This window comes from Nannospalax galili, unplaced genomic scaffold (genome assembly GCF_000622305.1).
Source record: "Nannospalax galili isolate Female #2095 unplaced genomic scaffold, S.galili_v1.0 scaffold1143, whole genome shotgun sequence".
In the NCBI taxonomy this organism is placed as follows: domain Eukaryota; kingdom Metazoa; phylum Chordata; class Mammalia; order Rodentia; family Spalacidae; genus Nannospalax; species Nannospalax galili.
The window spans coordinates 137,033-159,605 of NW_008350325.1; the positions used below are offsets into that span (position 1 = coordinate 137,033).

Sequence of the window (22,573 nt, forward strand, 5' to 3'; positions counted from 1 at the left end):
AAGGTGGAACAGTTGAAATAGGTAGGTAGCCAGATGACCTGAGTTTGCTACCCAGAGTTCACAGTAAGGTGGACAGAGAGAACTAATTCTACAGAATTGTCCTCTGACCTCTATTGGTACACTACAGCACACATGGGCCTGCATACACACATCACTCACACACACACATCACACATCACACACACAAAGAATAAAAATCTGTGTTTTGCCACACCTGTAAGAAAAAAAAACTTATAGTTGGTATCTACTATAAAATGAATTACACATTAAACCACATTATAAGCTTTAAGTGTTTATAAACTTTGGTTCAACTTAGTTGAAAAGAAAGCTTATATATTGTTAGGGCTTTCTCTAAAACAAATTGTGCATATAATTAATTTGCATACCAGATATTTGAACCAAAAAGTGCTAAATAGTATACAAGTTTATCATTTATTTATGAATTTGAATTTGTATTGCTTTGAGTTTTGTTTGTCCAAATAATCTATCATATACTGACTGTCCACTTACTTATACAGTACTGTGGTGAAAAGATAAATGTGGGCTGGTGACATGGCTCAGTGAATAAAGGTGCTTAATCCCCAGGACCCACATGCTCAGCAAGCAGTCTTCCAACAGAGCTGTGTCTCAGCCCAGATTGTTTATTTAAATCTATTTCTTTTAGGTAGGCACTCATTGCTGTAAATGTCTCTCAATACTGCTTTACTATATATCCCACAGGTTTTACTATGCTGTGTTTCCCTTTTTATTTGTTTTGAAACTTTTTAATTTCCCTTCTGACTTCCTCAGTGACCCACTGTTCATTCAGAAGTATGTTGTCCAGTGCCCGTTTATTTGTATAATTTCTAGTGTCTCTTGCTGTTGGCTTCTAGTTCATTCTATTGAGGACAGAAAAGAGAAGGGATATTATTTCAATGTTTTTTAAAATAGTGTATTTTTCACTGTTTGAATTTGTAAAGACCTGTTTGTGGCCTAGTGCATGTCTCTTCTGGAGAAAGTTCCATGCACTAACTTAAAGTATATTTTGCAGCTGTTGCATGGAGAATTCTGTAAATAACTGCTACGTTCATTTGATTTATAGTGTGGAATCAGATAGGGATTGTACTGAATCAACAGTTATGCTTATGAAGAAGTGTCATCTTTGATACTGAGTCTTCAGTCTATTGTCATTGTTAAGCTGTTATTAATTCTGGTAGTTTTCTTTTTGTAAATAACATAGTTTTTGGATTTTTTTTCCTTTGGTGCTGAGGATTCTCTTTAGTAAAAGTTCTATTTCTATCAAGCTGTACTTGGAAAATCAGCCCTCATTCTAGAAATTTGGAGACTTCCCAGTATGAGTGCTTTGTCTTATAAAGCAAAGAACAGCATCCTTCAGAGTATATTGTAGTTGAATAAGTAAAGTAAAGCAAAACCTAGTCAGCTGTTAAAACTATAGATATATGAAAGCAGAAAATAGCAAGAGGATGAAAGTCTCCATTGTTTAAGACTCACTTAGCAGATTAGCAGTTGAAAGGTGGATATTTTGTGAACCTGTAACAGTGGTTATTTGAGGTAGGCAGGAAGACAAGTTGGCTTGACTCTAAGTCTACATACTTTGAACCTACTCAGAGGAGCTTTGTAGCTAAGAAAGAGATTTTGTTTTGGAATCATTTATTTTTATTTAATGTGTATGAGTGCTTGCCTGCATCTGTGAGCACCACGTGTGTCTGTAGAGGCCAGAAGAACCTGTTGAATCCCTTGGTATTGGAGTTATGGATGGTTGTGAACTGCCAAGTCGGTGCTGGGAACCCAGCCTGGGTCCTCTGCAAGAGCAACAGTTGCTCTTAACCTCTGAACTGTTTCTCCAACCCAGCTGCAAGATGGAGATTTTTTTTTTTTAATTTTATGTGTATGAGTGTATTGCCTGCATGTATGTGAGTGCACCCATGTCGTGCGATGCCACGGAAGTCAGAAGAGGGCTTTGGATTCCCCTGGAACTGGAGTTAAGGACGATTCATGGCTGCCATGTGGGTGCTGGGGAATTGAACCCGGGTCATCTGCAAGAGCAGTCAGTGCTCTTAGCCACTGAGCCATCTCTCCAGCCCCAAGATGGAGATTCTTAAGTAACTATTGAAGAACTAAATATATTAAAAAAATCTTTGTATTTTGGAAGGCTATAATAACACACTGTAGTCGTATTATTCTGAGAAAATTAGAAGTCTTTCAAAGTGGAGTTTTGACATAGTTGCCTTTCTGTGGTCACCACCAGCAGCAGCTGCTCCTCCATTCTCATGGGTGCCGCTCCTTCGTTCTCACGGGCATTGAGGCTGCTCCTCCACTCACCCTGGGCTGAGGCCACTCTTCTGCCTGCCCTTGGCTGAGGCCACTCTTCTGCCTGCCTCACCAGGCTTCTGTCATCGCCGCTTCTGCCTGGTCCCAGACCCCAGGGCTGGTGAGGAGACTGTGTCAGTGGAGTCACATTCAGACACAGGAGACCAGGTTCAGTGACACAGATCTGGTTTATTGCAGGAAGGCACAAGCTTATATAGGGGTAGTGGTCCAATCACAGCACAGCAAGTAGGATACCTTATTAGCATACCAGGTTTAGCATCCTATCACAGTACAGCAAGTAGGATACCTTATTAGCATAATGGGTTTAGTATCCTATTAGCATAACAGACTTAACATCCTATCACAGAATAGTGGGTAGGATGCCTCATTAGCATACTGGGTTTCCAGATTACAGAGCCTGGATTCCTGAAAACCACATGACCCTGACTGTTGCAATATCTAAGTGTTGCAATTTGGGATCTCAAGGGTGGTGATTAGGGAGTGGTGAGCTCTAGGCATTAGTCTCATGATCTGCCAATGGGAGCAAATGTCACAAGGCGTTCCTTGTGGCTCCTGCAGGTCGATGCCTCAGGCCTGCTGTATGGTTGTCATTAAGACTTTCACCCTAGGCTCAAGCTTGTCTCCCACATCTTTCTAAAGTTTCCACCTCTGATTTGCTCTCTTTCCAAGCTTGATTCTCCAGTATTTACACATTTTAGTTTTGCGGGAATGTGCGTGCGTGTGTGTGTGCGCATATGTGTGTATGTGTTTGCAGGCCAGAGGACAATTCAGGATGTCCTCCTCAGGTGTTATCCACCTTGTTCTCTGAGACAGGGTCTCCTACTGGCCGAGGGCTTACTGATTAGGCTAGGCTGGCTAGCTAATGAGCCACAGGAATCCATCTGTCTGTGCCTTTCCAGCACTGGGCTTACACGACTGTACGATCAAGCCTAGCTTTGGTTCTGGGGATCCAACTCAATCCTCATGTTTGTACAGCAAGTACCTTATGGACCAAGCTATCTCTCTAGCCCCATATTTTGTTTTCTCTCAGTGTATTTTTTTCCTGTCTCACCAAAATAGTCATTTCCTCCATGATTAAGTAGTATTGGCAGGAGAGATTACCACCCAGGTATTAAAATGGGTGGGTGTTTTGTTTTGTTTTGTTTTGTTTTGTGTGGCTGAGACAGAGTCTTCCTGTAGTCCAGCTGGCCTGGAACTTTATGTACACCAGGCTTGTCTCAATCTCTCAGAGATCCTCCTGCCTTTCCCTGGGACTAAAGACATGGAGACCATGCCCACCTTATGTCTTTAGTTTTGAAGATGTGAATATACTCTAGGTATTAGGTAGCAGTTCCTGTGACAATAACTTTCTTACTTGCATCATGTTTGTACAGTCAACCATAGCTCCTGCATTCTATTAGTTCATGTGAAGGAACAACTCCACTTAAAATGTTGTCTTTAGTCTCAAAACTGGCATAAGAAAAAGCAACTCTAAGACTCATAGATAAGGAAAGAGCTAATATACAATTTAACTTGCCTCTATATTTATTTCTGGCAACTTCCTGACCTGTGTTTTTATGACCTAGAAGGTAGGTCACCCCTCTGCTTCTTCCACTCATCCATCCATCCATCCACCCATCCATCCACCCATCCATCCATCCATCCACCCATCCATCCATCCACCCATCCATCCATCCATCCATCCATCCATCCATCATCTTATAATCTAGTACTGGAGAGGCAAAGAAAGGTAGACTCCTGGGGCTTGCTGGCCAGCCTAGTCTAATTGTCAAATCTCAGGCCAATGAGAGACCCTCTTTCAGAAATGTCACTTTGTTTTATGGTCACATGCTGGGTATGCTCATTTTAAAGGAGAAATTTAGTTTTAGTTCTTGGAATAACCACTTCTACAGGAGTTTACATTTGTGCAGCATTGTACTTCAGTTTAGTTTAAAAAGTTTTACAAAGCCGGTTGTGGTGGCGCATGCCTGTGGTCCCAGCACTCGGGAGGCAGAGGCAAGCGGATCTCCATGAATTTAAGGCCAGCCTGGTCTACATAGTGAGTTCCAGGCCAGTTGGGGCTACAGGGAGACCCTGTCTCAAAAAGACCAAAAATTAAACTGAAAGTAAACTGAAGGCCTGACAAGATGGCTCAGCAGATAAAGGCTTTTGCCGCCCCACATACATATTTTAATTTTTAAAAAGAAGTTGAGGGGGGACGGGAGGCGGAGCTAAAAAAAATTGATGACAGAATGACAAGTTATGATCACGCTGGTCAGGTTATCTGGACTTCTAGACTTCATCCCTGTCTTTACCTGTATTTAATTGAATCTTACCCTTAACTGTTTTTTGGCCGTGTAAAATGCGAATCATATTGTTCCCTGTCTTGCTTTATATCTGTGTAGGGAATATCAGTGAGTGATAGGCCAAAGTACTGTTGAAATAATGGCACCTTGGCTGGAGAGACGGCTCAGTGGTTAAGAGCACTGGCTGCTCTTGCAGAGGACCCAGGTTCAGTTCCCAGCGCCCACATGGCGGCTAACAACTGTCCATAACTCTAGTTCCAGAGGATCTGACACCCTCTTCTGATAACCTGCAGAACATGGGTACACGTACATACGTGCAGCCAATACACTCATACATATAAAATAATAAATAATAATGGCACATTGAGAAGTAGCATATTTGATGAATAACAACAGTAATGTATAACACAAAACTTGACTCCGTCCTTGATTCTGCAGTGGAACTCCTTTTGTGACTTTGGAGAAGGGATAGTAACATCACTGATTTTCTCATCAGTGAAAAATTGAGAGAGCATCAAGACTGGGAGTATAGCTTGGTGGTAGAGCTCTTGTCTAGCATCATGATGGTTGGCTTAGATTCTCAGCACTGCCAAGAGAAGACATTCTGAGGGATTATAATCTCATCTTTTACCTTACCTATCAAAGGTAATAATCATCTATATTTGTGAGAAAAGGTATAAACAATCCAACAAAATTCACTAGCTCCTTGTCTGAGTTGAATCCTCTGTGCACATAAGTCCACTATAAGCAGCCTAGAGTTGGGGAACAGAGAGGCTTTTCCATGAAAAGAAATACATTAATAATCATACCAAATTCACTCCAGTATTTCAGAGAATGTTGGGATATTCATATTAGTTTTGCTAATATCTTAGAATAGGGCCCCAAACAATGGGATTTTTAATAAAAATTTCTACTTCATAAGCATTGTAGGCGTATAGTATATATTTTTAGTGTTGTGCAGTTTGATAAATTACATTGCTGTCATGTTAAGATATATATGGTCTTTTTGAGACAGGGTCTTCTACAAGAGCAGCATGTGCTCTTACTGGATGAGCCATCTCTGCAGCTCCAAGATTGTATACTTGTGGTTGTTCTGCTTTCAGCTCTGTGTATATACCCAGAAGTGGAGTTGAATCACATGGTAGCTCTGTGTAACCTCTTACAGAACCACCATCCAGCTTCCTTTGGAAGCTGTTTCATTGTATGTCACAGCAGCGATACACCAAGGTCCCAGTTGCCCCACCCCCAACGCCTATTTTCTAGGTTTTGTGTCATCCTCAGGCCTAAAAGAACTTTTCCCTGATTTCTTTTTTCCTACCTTCCCTCCCTCCCTCCCTTCCTCTCCCCTCCCTCCTCTTCCCTTCCTTTCCCTTCCTTTCCCTCTTTCCTCTCTCCTTCCCTTTCCTCTCTCCCTTCATTCTTCTTGAAACAGGGTCTTATTCTGTATCCCAGACTGACTTGGAACTCACTGTGTAGCCCAGCCTGACCTAGAACTCTGCCTTCCAAGTGCCCGGATTACAAGTGCAAATACTACTCCTTAGTCTGCCTGATTTTTGAAGCCCACAAAACAATAAAGAAACCTGTGGGTTTTTTCAAGTATGTCAGTTGTGTTTTAAGTAACATTTTCTCTAAAATGTTCTTTAATGTGTGCTATTTGAAATAATCTCAGGAATTCCAAGATGGTTCCTAGTTCCTAATAGAGTAAAATAAATGATAATAGGAAAGCTCACCTGAGTATGGAGGTGAGGGGGAGGCAGGGAGAGAGAGAGAGAGAGGAAGGAAGGAAGGGAGCGAGGGAGGGAGAGAGTCTTAAATTTGAAGAGTCCTCATATCTTATTTGAATCTTTGAGAACAATAGTTAACACAAATTCTTTCTTTAAAAATTTATCTTTGGGGGGCTGGAGAGATGGCTCAGCAGTTGGGAGCACTGACTGCTCTTGCAAAGAACCCGGGTTCAATTCCCAGCACCCACATGATGGCTATGAACTGTCCTTAACTCCAGTTCCAGGGGAATCCGAAGCCGTCTTCTGACCTCCACGGCATTGCAGGAGATGGATGCACTCACATACATGCAGGCAATACACTCATACACATAAAATAAAAATAATAAAATACTAAAAAATTTTTAAAAAAACAGCTGGGTGTGGTGGCGCACGCCTTTAATCCCAGCACTTGGGAGGCAGAGGCAGGCAGATCTTTGTGAGTTCGAGGCCAGCCTGGTCTAGCTACAGGGAGACCCTGTTTCAAAAAGACAACAACAAAAAAAAAAATTAAAAAAACAAGACTGGAAAACAAATTCTTGGCCAAATAATTAAAAAATTTTTTTTAAAAATTATCTTTGGGGGCTGCAGAGATGGCTCAGTGGTTAAGAGCACTGACTGCTCTTGCAGAGGACCTGGGTTCAATTCCCAGCACCCACATGGCAGCTTAACAACTGTCTGTAATTCCAGTTTCAGGGGACTCCCAACACCTTTTGACTTACCCAGGCATTGCACAACATGGGTGCATTTACACATATGCAGGCAATACACTCATACACTAAAATAAAAATAATAAATAAGGGGCTGGAGAGATGGCTCAGCAGTTAAGAACACTGACTGTTCTTGTAGAAGACCTGGATTTGTATCCCAGCACCCACATGGCAGCTAACAACTGTCCGTAACTCCAGTTCCAGGGGATCCGACAGCCTCTTCTGTCCTCCGTGGGTATTGCATGACATGGGTGCATTTACCTGCATGCAGGCAATACACACATACACATAAAGTAAAAATAAAAATATTTTAAAAATAATAGTTTTTAAAAATTTATCTTTGAAGACTTATAATGGTTAAAGTGCTGAGAATAAGTGACTTTTGGGTGCTTAGCCATAAGTGGGGTCTCTGTATCACCACCTGCAAGGCCTAGGGAATATTGCGGAGGACGAAGCAGAAAGAATGTAAGATCTGGAGGAAGAACGGGAGTGGTAGAATGATGACTTCTGCACATGATGTGGTCATTGCACTCTTGAATCCCTAGCAGCTGTGACAACCTGCACAAGATCTGCCCACGATGGGGACCGTCATACTGATGGGGACTGTCATACCGTCACAGGTGAGGGAGGGGCTCATGGGGCTCCGCCCTTCCTGAAGAGGGAGTGGTTGTTGAGAGACAGGAAATTTTCTTCAGTCACTGGCAAGGTTCCTACGCTCCTATTGCAATCCTACTGAGATGTACTAGTTGGGGAGAGGAAGGGGACCAGTGGAAGCAGGAGGGAGAGAAGAGAAGTTAGCAAGATACGCGAATATGATTCAAACATTATGTACATGCATGAGAATGTCACAGTGAAACCCATTATCATGTACAGTTAATGTTTGCTAATTAAAAAATTAAAAATTTGCCTCTGGAAACAAGTGCTACTTGATAGAAGGCATACTTTCAGGATAGAGAGGTGGTAGTTAAGCTGGTAAAGTGCTTGCCTAACATAAAGTAGTAGTTTTTAACCGAGTGTTGTAGCAAGGCAGAGGTAGGTAGGTCTTTGTGAGATTAAGGCCTGCTTGGTCCACATAGCAAATTCTAGGCAAGCTGGCTAAAGGGAGACCCTGTTTCAAAACAAAAATCAGAAAAAAGTCATTTTTAATTTCTATCAACAATAATTAGTACCTTAACTGATTTTTTTCTCGTGAAAAGAAGGTCTAATACTTAATTCCAAATTTTGGAGTTCATTGTTCTGAGGAACAACGTCTAAGGCTGACCTCTGACCACATAAAGTGGGTACAGTGGTGCACACTGTAATCCCAGCACTTGGGAGGTGGAGGCAGGAGGACCATGGCTTAAATAAACAAAATACATGCTCTCCTGTCGTAGCTAAATGCAAATATGAAATTCTAACTCTTTCTGTGTGGGTTCATATGCTTATGAAGGTCAGAGGTCAGCCTTGGATGTTGGTCCTCAGAACCATGAACTTTGGTTTTTTGAGACAGTCTCTTATTGGTCTGTAGCTCACTGATTAGGCTGGGCTAGCTGGCCAGCAAGCCTCAAGGGTCTGCTTGTCTCTGTGCTGAGATTACAAGTGCAAGCCACTGTGTTCTAGGGACTAAATTTGGGCTCTTGTGTTTGTATAGCACGCACTTTACTGATAGAGCTATCTCCCCAGCTTCTAATTTGTTTTCTGCCAATGGAATTAAATAAATATCAGGCTTTTTTCTTGAGAAAATAAGTTATTGATTATTGCTGGTGGAAATTAAAAATCACTTCTTTATAATGTTGAGAGGCACTTATGCTCCAGTTCATTGAAGTTTAACTCTGCTTGAGGTATTGGGGAGGTTAGGAAAAGAAGTATCGTAGTGGTCCCAGCACTCCCTACAAAATGAAAGATGAAACAGCCAGTTCTGTCTGTGGCTTCCGGTAGCTACTCCCTCCTCACACTCTTGGACCTGGGGGTAGAGAAGGATGCTGCATTTATTATTAGCTAGGAGATGCTCTAGTAGCACGTTCTAGAGTAGTTTCTATTTAAACATCTCAGATTTTACCCATTTGAATTTGTTGCCTCCTTTTCTTGTTCTTTCGTTCACCCACCTAGCGCTTGTACCATCACAGCCCAGCTGCTTTATATACTAATTGTGCTAAGTACTATGCTAGGTAAACTAATAATATTTATGATAATTAGTTTGGGAAAATAGCTAAATACAGAGCTGCCTTTTGTTTTCTCTCCAGGTTGTGTTTACTGGTGTGTTGTTAAAGGGAAAAAAAATTATGAGACTGGTGATAATACTTCCTTAAATGTAGATTCTAAGATGCTATTTTGCTGTGTCCCTTCTTTCCTAGAAGAGATTGATGGTTTGAATCTCTAATGATGTCTTTTCTGTCATCCTACTGCTTATTGATAATTCTTTGGTGGGGGTGGGGTATACTAGAACATTAGAGTTACATCATTTGACTTACCTGAGAGTCCAAGAAGGTTCTAGATGATAGTGCTTTTGCTACATAAAATCTTCATTTTTCTATACCACATCTCCTTGCAGTTGATAAAGATAGTTGAGAACTAACCGTATTATGTAGTCATCTGGAAGACTCAGACTTAAACGTACTGAGTGTGTTTAAGTGCTACTTGATCCTTCTTTTGAATAATAGTTTAAGATACTGCCCCGACAGCAGTTACTTTTATGTGTTATTAATTACAGGTGCTTCCATCCCCACTCAAATTACCATAGGGAGCTACTTGCTTACATTTTTAGAGTGACGTATAAATTAAGATAGGATAAATAAGAAAGAAATTAGGGATTATAGGATATTCTAATATAGTTGGTGTGTTACTGTTTTCCTCAAGATATATGCTTACTTTGAAAAAGAAAATTTCCGGGCTGGAGAGATGGCTCAGTGGTTAAGAACACTGGCTGTTCTTGCAGAAGACCCAAGTTCAAATCCCAGCACCCACATGGCAGCTAACAACTGTCTGTAACTCCAGTTCCAGGGGATCCGACAGCCTCTTCTGCCCTATGCGGGCATTGCACGACATGGGTGCACTTACCTACATGCAGGCAATATACACATACACATAGAAATAATAATTTTAATATTAAAAATAAATAAAATTTCATTTATGATTAACTAAAAATGTAGTTAGAAGGGGATACTTGGCTATAGAATAGAATTTGCCAAGTAATAATTAAGTTGTTGCTAATTATTTTATGAGAAAAAAGTAGCCAGTCTAGGCCTTTCTGTCTTGGGGACAGGATATATAGTTTATGTAAGATTGAATATATTTCTTCCTTTACATTCTTTCAGATTCATCAGGATTCATATTTGATTTGCAGTCCAATACTGTACTGGCCCAGGGAGGAACTTTTGAGAACATGAAAGAGAAGGTAAGTCTAACTACTATGAATAGTGAATTTGAATGCCATAGGAAAATTTATTAATGTAATTGGTGACTATCACAAATGCATTATGAGATCGTAGGAACAAAGCTATATACCAGAACCTATTAAAATGTATAAATGTGCAAAGATGGTTTCCTTTGCATATCTGCATATGTGTTCGCTCTAAATTCTTTGAAGACATTCAGTATTAATATTATTACTGATATTCATATGACTGAGAGTATATCTTATTGAGCAATTTTCTTTTTTAAAAAACTTATTTATTTTTGTGATGCTGAGAATCAAATCTGAGACCTTGTGCATACTAGGCAAGCATTCTACCTTGAAATCATATCCCAGTCCCTAATTATGCAGCATTCTTTTTTTTTTTTTTTTTTGAGACAGGGTCTCCCTGTAGCCTCAGCTGTCCTGGAAGTCATTATGTAGACCAGGCTAACCTTGAACTCACAGAGATCTGCCTGCAAAGGCGTGCGCCACCATGCCTGGCTGCATTCTTTCTTTTTCTTTTTCTTTTTTTTTTGGTCTTTTTGAGACAGGGTATCCCTGTGGCCCCAGCTATCCTGGAACTCACTATGTAGACCAGGTTGGCCTTAAACTCAGGCTGGCCTCTGCCTCCCGAGTGCTGGGATTAAAGGCATGCGCCACCATACCTGGCCGGCATTCTTTCTTTTTTCAATTGAACTTTTTCAAATTTCATCTACACCCCCATAACCCCTCTACCAGATTTCATGAATTCTGTCATACAAATTAAAGGCTTTTTGAGCCATATTTGTGTCCCTTAACGTCCCGTAATGTGAGTCCATCGACCAGAGCTGGTCAGCCTATCCAGTGTCACTCCCTTAAAGAAAACCAACTCTCCCTATTGCAATAGACATCGGTTGCCAATAGTTCTTCAGCTAAGGTTGGGCTTCTTACCCATTTCCCTGCTTGTATGTAGTGTTTTTTTATTTGGTTTGAGCTTGCATGGGTCTCGTGCATGATGTCACCATTGCTGTAAGTTCACATGAGCAACTTCTCAGTTGCCTGGAAAATTTTGTTTCCTTATGGTCGTCCACGACCCCGGCTCTTACAGTCTTATGTCTGGGAGACTTTTCAGCAAGAATAGCAGTAGGTTTTCTTTTTAAGTGGCACCCCTTTGGAAAAAAAAAAAATAGATATTTTCAGTACTATAAGCTATATCTAGTTGTATTAAAAAAACAAAGAACAGAAGCTTTTTATGTGCTGTCCTCTTTCCCCCTAGACTGGCTTGGAACTCTTGATCCTCCTGCCTCAGTCTTTTGAGTGCTCAGGTTACAAGCACCCTCCATCATCCCTGATTTGTCTTATTTTTAAAAATTATGTTATTGATTACAAGTCATAGATTCACAGTGTTCACTGTTGTAAACACATTGGCATTTAAAGTTACCAGAATCTTAAGATTTATCATACAATTTGTATGTTTTTACTAATGTCCATTTTTTTTTTAAGGAATGAATGCTAAGGTTTTTGCTCATCTGAAATGTTTGCAGTTTACCCACTTTGGGTGATAGAGTACATAACATCCCACTTGTATGATTTTAAACGGTAACATTATTCAGTAAAGACCAAAAGAAAAGGCTGATGGGAAAGCAAGTGTATAAAAAAGGTCACTTCTAACACAGATTCTGAAAACCCAATTATAATACAATTATCTACACAGAAAAATCCATGAAAACAAAAAATTAATAGGACTAATAATTTATTGGGCATGGCGGCACACACCTTTAATCCCAGCACTTGGGAGGCAGAGGCAGACAGATCTCCATGAGTTTGAGGCCCGCCTGGTCTACATAGCGAGTTCCAGGCCAGCTGGGGCTACAGGGAGACCCTGTTTCAAAAAGACCAAAAAAAGGCAGATCTCTGTGAGTTCAAGGCCAGCCTGGTCTGCATAGTGAGTTCCAGGACAGTTGGGGCTACAGGGAGACCCTGTTTCAAAAAAACCAAAAAAAAAAAAAAAAAAGAGTAAAAAAGAGTGTATTTTGTTGGGCTAGAGAGATGGCTCAGAGGTTAAGAGCACTGACTGCCTTTGCAGAGGATCCAGGTTCAATTCCTAGCACCCACATGATGGCTAGCAACTGTCTGTAACTCCAGTTTTCAGTTCCGGGGAATCTGGGGCCCTCTTCTGACCTCCATGGGCATTGGGTGCAGTTACACACATGCAAGCAGTGCACTCATACACATAAAAGTAATAAAGAATTTATCATGGTTTAAGCCAAGCATGGTACTGTACATCTGTAATCCCAGTATTTGAAAGGCTGAGGCAGGAAAATCTGAGTTTGGGGCCAACCTGGGCTTCGTATGAAGTACAAGGCCTGACTTCACAAAAAGAAAACAAAAAAGTAGTTCATTGAAATTGCAAACTATAAAATAGATACATAATAATAAAATATTCTGGGCTGGGGAGACAGCTCAAGTATTAACCTTGCAAGCCTAGAATCCATGTTTTGTTGTTTTGTTTTTTTAAAAAAAGGTAGGCATAGTGGGTGCACACTTGGGACTCAGTGCTAGGGAGGTGGAGACAGGTGGACCCCAGGCTTCACTGGCCAGCCAGTCTATCTTACTTGGTGAGTTCCAGGCCAGAGAGAGCCTGTCTCAAAATAAAAAGTTGGGCACCTGAGGTTGTCCTCTGGCCTCCACACACATGTACCCACATACACATGAATATGCATGTACACACAAATATTCAGTTATTATAAAGTATACATTTTTAATTAAAAAATATGAAATGCTTTGAGAATAAATCTGGCAAAATTGTCATATGTATTTCAAAGCGGTTTGGCATCATCTAATGAACCATTGATGTTCAGTACTCTGCTTCCTCAGGCGGCTCTGGTACATAGAAGACCTGATTTTTTTTGTTGTCATTTCGGTTGTTTATTACATCGTTCTAAATATTGCTCTAGGCACTAAGGATTCAACAGCAAATAAAACGTAAGAGTATGTTCTAAGAGTATAGCTCAGTAGTGGAGTGCTTGCTTATGAAGCACGAATGAGGCCTGGAGTTCAATCCCCAGCACTGTAAGCAAACAAAAAATGTTCAGTACTGCATTATTCCTAATTACCAAACACTGGAAACAGTAATTGTCCATCAACTGGAGAATGAATAAATTAGGTATATCATGCAATGGGAATACCATCTAACAGTTAAAATATATGAATAACAGATGTGCAAATCAAGATGTGGGGGGGAAAGCAAATTGAAAATAAACATGCATGATAAAATATTTATGTAACATAGAAATAACATATATTGCCTGTATATATATGCACATCATGAAAATGCAAATGTATTGAAATGACATCAAATTCTGGGTAGAAATCTCTGGAGAGAGAAGAAATAGATGTTCATTGGGCTTCAGTTGCAATTGCTTTGTGTTTTGACCTGACTATTGCTAGTTGTTCATTATGTTTTGTATGCCCCAAATAGCTTATAATAATTCAAATTGTCTCTGTACATTATCTTTGTAGAATTTTTATACAACTAAATGATACAGAGTAAGGATGTTTTGAATAGTGCTGTATAAAAACTTAAGTGGGGCTAGGGAGATGGCTCAGCAAGTAAGATCACTTACTTGCAAGCATGAGGACTTGAATTCAAACCCCCAGAGCCCACTAGAGGGCTGGGCATGGCGGTAGCCCCAACACTGTGGTAGGTAGGTAGAGCATGAGGATCCTTGGGACTTGCTGGCTGCCAGCCTAGCTCCAGAAAGTAAGGTGGAGAGTGATAGAGCAGGATGTTGTCATCCTCTGGTCTTCACACAGGTACAGAAGTGCAAGCACCCACACATATATGTGAGTGTCTACAACACCCACTCACATACCCAACACGTAGACACAAAAAAAACTAAGTTATTACGGTTAGTGGTTTATTAAATTTTCCACTTTCCCTATAGTATGCTTATAGTGAGGAACTGTTGGTTCTAAATTAATAACCTGGTACCTAAATTAAGCTACCCTTTTTTTTGAGATAGGGTCTCATGTAGCCCATGTTGACCTCAAACTCATTGTGTAGCCAAGGATGACCTTGAACTCCTGATCCTCCTGTCTCTACCTCCCAAGTACTGGAATTACAGATGTATGTCACCACATCTTAAGTACTTGCACTTTCTTAATATGTAATCTTGTACTTCTAATCTTTAAAAAAATTTGTTTGCCTGGCATGGTGGCACACGCCTTTAATCCCAGCACTCGGGAGGCAGGCGTCAAGGCCAGCCTGTTCTACATAGTAAGTTCCAGGCCAGCAGTGACTGTAGGGAGACCTTGTGTGCATGCACGTGTGTATGTGTATGTGTATGCTTGTGCAGATGTGTGACTTAAAGAGTGCTTGCGTGGAGGTCAGAGGACATTTGGGACTCAGTTCCCTCCTTCCAGTGTGGGGGCTGAACTCAGATCCTGAGACTTGCTCTGTAAATGCTTTTATCCACTAAACCCTCTTGCCAACCCCATTCTAATTCTGTAAATGTTCTGCTTAAGTTTTGAAATTAAAATTTTATGTTATCATTTATCTATTTATTATTCCCAGGAGATGATTGTATGTGTTCTGACATTAAAGAGTGATAATATTTTTAAAAGTGAAATGACACTGTAATTCTCCTGATACTCTTCAGCACCCGTTGACCTACTCATGTTAGAATTAAACGATCTTGTCATCTTTTCCAGGTAAATGCAGTGCGCGCAATAGTTCCTAATAAAAGCAACAATGAAATCATCCTAGTTTTGCAGCACTTTGATAATTGTGTGGACAAAACAGTACAAGCATTCATGGAAGGTAATCCTATCTCAGTTTTTAATAAGTTTGTATCAGTTCTATAGTTGCTTTAGAATTTTAGAACACGGAGCAATACAGTGTTTCGTAGGTGATCTAGTACTCTCATGATAACATAGCATACCATGACATTTTGTTAATGTTAGGTACTTATTTCATTCATAGGCTTTAGGAAAACTGGAAGATAATGCAAACTAAGAAAACTCCTTTTTTTTTTTTGTCTTTTTGAGACAGGGTCTCCCCGTAGTCCCAGCTGTCCTGGAACTCACTATGTAGACCAGGCTGGCCTTGAACTCACAGAGATCTGCCTGCCTCTGCCACCCAAGTGCTAGGATTAAAGGCGTGCGCCACCACGCTTGGCTGAAAACTGCATTATTTTTATAAAATGTTCTCTTCTGGCATTTAAGAAGAAATCAGACCAGCTGTGGTGGTGTATGCCTGTAATCCTAGCACTTGAGAGGTAAAGACAAAAGGATTGTGATAGCCTTGGCTATGTTGAGGATTAGGCCTCATACTATATAATGAGACCCTAGCTCCAAAAAAAGTATCTTTCCCCTCAAAACAACAACAGTGTTCTGATATAAGGGATTTGAATGGAATGGGGCCAAATAATTTAGGAGTCTCTTTATAGGAAGGAATGACTCAGTGACCCAGAACAAATGACCAACTCAAGGGCTCAACATTCTTCCAAGCTGTACTATCATTTAGTTTGACTATCATTTAGTTTGACTCTAGCAACTGACTGTAATGTGTGAGTTCAGTTTCCTTGTGTTTTCTATATGTTAAATAAAAAAGAATGGCAGCCTTGCCCAAGACTTCAGATTTATAGAGTTGAGAAGTATTTTGTAAACTTCTTTCTACACAACTTGTTTGAAAAAATAGCTTTATTTGAAGCTGTTTGATCATTGAACAATAGTATCAAGTTAGGTCTCCCTGTGTCTGTTTTCTGAATTTGCAAGTAAAGTTTAAACAGGTCTAAATACTATAAGCTTTTTTCTCTGTCATTATCTGTTTTCTGTATAATGTTAAGGTTTGGTTCTGGTGTAGTGTGCAGCTCTCTCCCAGACACCATAGCGAAGATGGTATATAATCAGGAGGGGAGAGGATGGCACACTTGGGTGAAAGCCAGTCATCTTTGATTTTTGAATACAATGTATAGGTGAAAGAATCTTGAAAATGGTCAGGTTACATTAATCTTTTGGAAAAGCTCAGCAGGAAAATTACATGGAGAAAGGGCTCTCACAGAGCATAAACATGATGTGATTGCCTCATTACTTGATTCTAGTGATTATGAAATGCAGTGACACTAATTCCTGCTTGACCTTGTATGTGGTAGAAGTCTGAAATTGATTTCTTTTCCAGGTAGCGCCAGTGAAGTACTCAAAGAATGGGTAGTAACAGGCAAGAAAAAGGTAAAAATTAAATTCAAGAACACAATATTGATTTTTTTTGGGGGGGGGCGGGGGTTGTTGAGACAGGGTCTCCTTGTAGCCCCAGCTGGCCTGGAACTCACTATGTAGACCAAGCTGCCTCTGCCTCCCAAGTGCTGGGATTAAAGGCATGTGCCCAGCTAATATTGGTATTTATATTACTCAAAAAATTATGCTCTGCAAAATATTTGAAGAATATTTGGTAATATTTGAGAGGTTCTAGCAAAGGAGCGTAGCTACTTGAATACCTTTGACCAAAGACCAGTCCTCTTTTATCTGGGAAGGTCCTCCTCTTTAACCTACACATATGGGAAGGACATGTGTGGAACCATGAGGGAGCTGGGGGACACCAGCCTTGCCAATCAGTGAGATGACAGAAGCCATATTGCCCACATATGCTATAATGTTTCAGAGAAGGTTTGCATGTTCAGTTTACCAACTAAAGAAGTTATTCGTAACAGTAAAACACAGCTGTGTCTTATAGAGTACTACACAGTTTGTTACCATGCATGGTTGAGGGAATATTACACAGGGGTAGAAGCCAGAGAGCCTGTCAAGCAAAGCAAAGTGCCTCCAGAGAAAGTAATCTGGTTTCCAACAAGATTCATGTTGTAGATTAAAACAGTTCAAATTTTGAGGTCAGACAACTATGTTATAGTCCCTGGTGGTACTAAGCTTGGACTTAAAGCCAAAATACAGTTTTGTGTTTTTATTTCGGTTTTTGAATTTTTTTAAGAATATTTTTATTATTCCAAAGAGAGGCAATTTTTAACACATGTTCCCAGAAATAACTTGAAGCAGGTTACATAAAAATACATATACAACGAAGTTTAAAGGGGCTAAAATTTTATGCATATAGATTTTTTTAATTTTATTTTTGTTCCTTTTTTTTTTTTTTGTCTATTTGAAGCAGGGTCTCCCTGTAGCCCCAGCTGTCCTGGAACTCACTATGTAGACCAGGCTGGCCTTGAACTCACAGAGATCCGCCTGCCTCTGCCTCCGGAGTGCTGAGACTAAAGGCATGCACCACCACACCCAGCTAGCATATGGATGTTTTACCTACATGTATATAAGTGCACTGTGTGTGTAGTGTTCATGGAGGTCAGAAGAGGGCATCAGATCCCCTGGAACTGGAGTTATGGACTGTTGTGACCATATAGGTACTGGGAACCAAACCCAGGTCCTCTGCAAGAGCAACCAGTGCTCTTTTTTGTTTGTTTGTTTTTTTGGTCTTTTTGAGACAGGGTCTCCCTGTAGCCCCAGCTTACCTGGAACTCACTATGTAGACCAGGCTGGCCTTGAACTCACAGAGATCTGCCTACCTTTGCCTCCCGAGTGCTGGGACTAAAGGTGTGCACCGTCACACCCAGCAACATTTGTAATTTTCAAAAGCATTGCTAGATTTTTCACTCATGCTAGTGATTATAAAAATGCCTGACTATTTCTAGAACACTCAAAGCTGTCTATGTTGAATGGAATCAGTGACTGGACAAATCATTAAACTCTTTGATCTTTGCTAAGCTAGTATGAAAAATCTTATTGCAGAACAGGTTTAATTTATTTGTCTCTTAATAAACAGAGGTTATGCTTCATTCAATTATAGATTATACTTTTTTCTTTTGGGGTATTGGTGGGTTTTTTTTTTTTTTAGAGCTCTATATAGCTCTATATATGTTTATTTTTTTGATCTTTTTGAGACAGGGTCTCCCCGTAGCCCCAGCTGTCCTGGAACTCACTATATAGACCAGGCTGGCCTTGAACTCACAGAGATCCGCCTGCCTCTGCCTCTCGAGTGCTGGGATTAAAGGCGTGTGCCACCACAGCTGGCTTATATGTTTCATTTTTTCAAAAATAGAGTTATACATGGTTTTTCACTTTTTATCACTTTGAAATTTGCTTTAAAATGTTTTTATATGAGTTCATTCAAATTTACATAGTAAAATTTTAGGCATTAGTTCAACATAAAAATATTTTTAAAAAATATTAAGTTTACATGCAAAATTGGTAACACTGGTTTCCTTTGGGTAATTGGAGTTAGTTACTCTTTGAGTTGTGTTGGAGGGGTCTGCTTTTTCTTTTCTGTTTTCTTATCTTAAATAACCTTAGAACAAAAAGAAGAAAAGCAAACCAAAACCTGCAGCAGAAGCAAGCAGCAGTGTCCCAGATTCCAATAAATTGATGTCCATTCAAGAGGAGCAGCCTGTACCTCCAGAGAAAGGTGGCATCAATGGTTACCATGTCAATGGTGCCGTCAATGATGCTGAGTCTGTGGATTCACTGAGTGAAGGTTTTGAGACACTTTCAATAGATGCCAGAGAATTGGAAGAACCTGAGTTTGCCTCATCAGATACACTGGATAGAACAGGTGAGCTTACTAAATAGATTTTTTTTTTTTTTTGGTCTTTTTGAGGCGGGGTCTTCATGTAGCCCCAGCTGGTCTGGAACTCCCTATGTAGACCAGGCTGGCCTCAAACTCACAGAGCTCCGCCTGCCTTTGCCTCCCAAGTTCTGGGACTAAAGGTGTGTGCCACCATGCCCAGCTTTTCTTTTCTTTTCTTTTCTTTTCTTTATTTTTTAAAATGATTTGGGGTTTTTTGTTTTTTGTCTTTTTGAAGCAGGCTTTCCCTGTAGCCCCAGCTGTCCTGGAACTCACTATGTAGACCACGCTGGCCTTGAACTTACAGAGATCCGCCTGCCTCTGCCTCCCAAGTCCTGGGACTACAGGCGTGCGCCACCACACCCGGCTGATTTGTTATTTTTATTTTATGTGTTTGAGTGTATTGCCTACATGCATGTAAGTGCACCCACGTGTTAACAATGCTCATGTCAGATCCCCTGGAACTGTAATTACGGACATTTGTTAGCTGAACTCGGGTCCTCTGCAAGAGCAGTCAGTGCTCTTAACCACTGAGCAATCTCTCCAGCCTCTTATGTTTTACTTTTTGAGACAGGGTTTCACTCTACAGTCCTGACTGGCCTGGAACTTACTGTGTAGACCAGGCTAGCCTTGAACTCTCAAAGATCTTCCTACTTCTGCCTCCCAAGTGCTGGCACTAACAGATTTTTGGAAAGTTGATTGACTTCAAAATTATAGTGGTCTCCTGTTTGAAAACACTAATCATTACTTAAAGTTTAATTGGTGTTTTACTTTTTAGTTTTTTTTTACCTATGTGAAAGAGCTTACGTATTATAACAAAGGCTTAGAAAAATAGAATTCTTGTTCTTTTGTTGTATATTTTTACTTAAAATATGTAGTGCTAATGGCAGTAAAATCGTCTAACACTGAATAACAGAGGAATACCTTAGTATTTAGATATATAAGAAAGTGGCTTTTGCCGGGAGAGGTAGCTCATGCCTTTAGTCCCAACACTTGGGAGGCAGAGGCAGGCAGATCTCTGTGAGTTCAAGGCCAGCTGGAGTTACAGGGAAAGCCTGACTCCAAAAAAAAAAAAGGCACTTGCTGTTCTTCCAGAAGACCCAAGTTCAGTTCCTAGAACCCATGTCAAATGGTTCATAACTACCTGTAATTCCATCTTCAGGGGATCCAACATCATCTTCTGGTGTCTGTGGGCATTGCATATATGTGGCATACACAGGTACACATATACATATAAATTTAAAAAATTAGTCTTTGGGGCTGGAGAGATGGCTCAGCGGTTAAGGGCATGGACTGCTCTTGCAGCGGACCCGGGTTTGATTCCCAGCACCCACATGGCAGTTACAAACCATCCTTAACTCCAGTTCCAGGGGAATCCGAACCCTCTTCTGACTTCGGTGGCATTGCATTGCATAACACAGTGCACTCACATACATGCAGGCAATACACTCATACACATAAAATAAAAATAATAAAATATTTTTTAAATTAATCTTCAAAAAGGATTATTTTTATAATCCTACATTTGTTTTCTGATAGAATTAAGATTACAGTTGTAAATTCCCACATTTTATACATTTCTTTGTTAATCTTTTGTTAAGGGCCAGGAAGAAACTGGGAATGTTTCTCTTTAAAAATTACTTATTTGGAAGCCAGGCTTGGTGGCGCACACCTTTAATCCCAGCACTTGGGAGGCAGAGGCAGGTGGATCTCTGGGAGTTCAAGGCCAGCCTGGTCTACATAGTGAGTTCCAGGTCATATGGGGCTATAGGGAGAGTCTGATTCCAAAATAAAACAAAACCAAAAACCAAAACCAAAATAAATAAATAAATAAATTTCTTATTTGGGCTGGAGAGATGGCTCAGCATCTTACAGAGGACCCTGGTTTGATTCCCAGCACGCACATGGTGACTGACTGTCTAAACTCCAATTCCAGGGCAATCTGATATCCTCTCTGACCTCTGCGGACATTGCATGACCCAGGTGCACTTATATTCATACAGACAAGTCAGATGATTTGAAAACACAGGCCTGCCTATACTTTCGACGATGGGCAGATGTCACTGATTTAAACACTGGACAGTTTGGTGAACACAAAAGGCTATTCAATTAATTCATATATGATCAAACTCAAATAAGAGAAAATTATGAACAAAGGAAATACATAATTTTCACAATAAATGCTTTCAAAATAATTAAAAGACATTCACTAGGCAAAGCTGACCTTTGAACACCATTTACTATTAAAAATCAGAAGATTTAAACCTCACTTTGGGTGCTAGAGAGATGGCTAAGCAGTTGGGAATGCTGACTGCTCTTGCAGAAGACCCGGGTTCAATTCCCAGCACCCACATGGCAGTTGTGAACCATCCTTAATTCAGTTCCAGGGAACTCCAATGCCCACTTCTGACCTCCACCACATTGCATGACACAGTGCACTCACATACATGCAGGCAATACACTCATACACATAAAATAAAAATAATAAAATATTTTTTAAATTAATCTTCAAAAAGGATTATTTTTATAATCCTACATTTGTTTTCTGATAGAATTAAGATTACAGTTGTAAATTCCCACATTTTATACATTTCTTTGTTAATCTTTTGTTAAGGGCCAGGAAGAAACTGGGAATGTTTCTCTTTAAAAATTACTTATTTGGAAGCCAGGCTTGGTGGCGCACACCTTTAATCCCAGCACTTGGGAGGCAGAGGCAGGTGGATCTCTGGGAGTTCAAGGCCAGCCTGGTCTACATAGTGAGTTCCAGGTCATATGGGGCTATAGGGAGAGTCTGATTCCAAAATAAAACAAAACCAAAAACCAAAACCAAAATAAATAAATAAATAAATTTCTTATTTGGGCTGGAGAGATGGCTCAGCATCTTACAGAGGACCCTGGTTTGATTCCCAGCACGCACATGGTGACTGACTGTCTAAACTCCAATTCCAGGGCAATCTGATATCCTCTCTGACCTCTGCGGACATTGCATGACCCAGGTGCACTTATATTCATACAGACAAAATATTCATAAAGTTAAAATAAATAATAAATAAATAATTAAAATTACTTAAAAAACTATTTGTTAACCTTGTTCCTTCTGTTTTAGTGTTTTTAGCTGTATAAATGTAAGCTAATATATGAATTTTATTATGCTTTCTAGATGCTCTTTTTATTGGTTAATTCACACATTCCAAAAAGATACATAGGGGGCTGGAGAGATGGCCTAACACTCATACACATAAAAATAATAAATAAAATATTTTTAAAAATACATAGAGGGCTTGGAGCTCAGCAGACTGCCAGAGAGTGCTGGGTTCTGGCCTCCCTCTGGCCTCCAACTACCAGAGGGCATGAGAACCCAGAGGACAGCCTGACAGCCCCCAGATCCTACCTCCACGTGGTGGTGAGCTTCCCCTAATTGGGCCATACCATCCCCCTACCTGGGATTTTGTGAGGCCCCTCCCAAGGCCCCAGGCCAGATCTGGCTTTGGTAGGCTAAGGCTGGGATC

At 40.3% G+C, this 22,573-nt stretch overlaps 1 protein-coding gene across 5 annotated transcripts in view; it reads left to right on the plus strand.

Annotated features, from left to right (window-relative positions):
* Positions 1 to 22,573, plus strand: part of Spats2 (spermatogenesis associated serine rich 2) — a 111,075-nt gene that overhangs the window by 42,579 nt on the left and 45,923 nt on the right. For 4 of the 5 annotated variants that reach the window (XM_029570628.1, XM_029570629.1, XM_029570630.1 and 1 more), the window contains exons 3-6: positions 10,380 to 10,459; positions 15,152 to 15,260; positions 16,620 to 16,669; positions 18,794 to 19,052. In XM_029570628.1, coding sequence (XP_029426488.1) covers positions 10,380 to 10,459; positions 15,152 to 15,260; positions 16,620 to 16,669; positions 18,794 to 19,052 — 498 coding nt within the window. Of the gene's footprint in view, positions 1 to 7,663; positions 7,707 to 10,379; positions 10,460 to 15,151; positions 15,261 to 16,619; positions 16,670 to 18,793; positions 19,053 to 22,573 lie in introns of those variants that run through there. The other variant, XM_029570631.1, reaches the window with a different exon arrangement.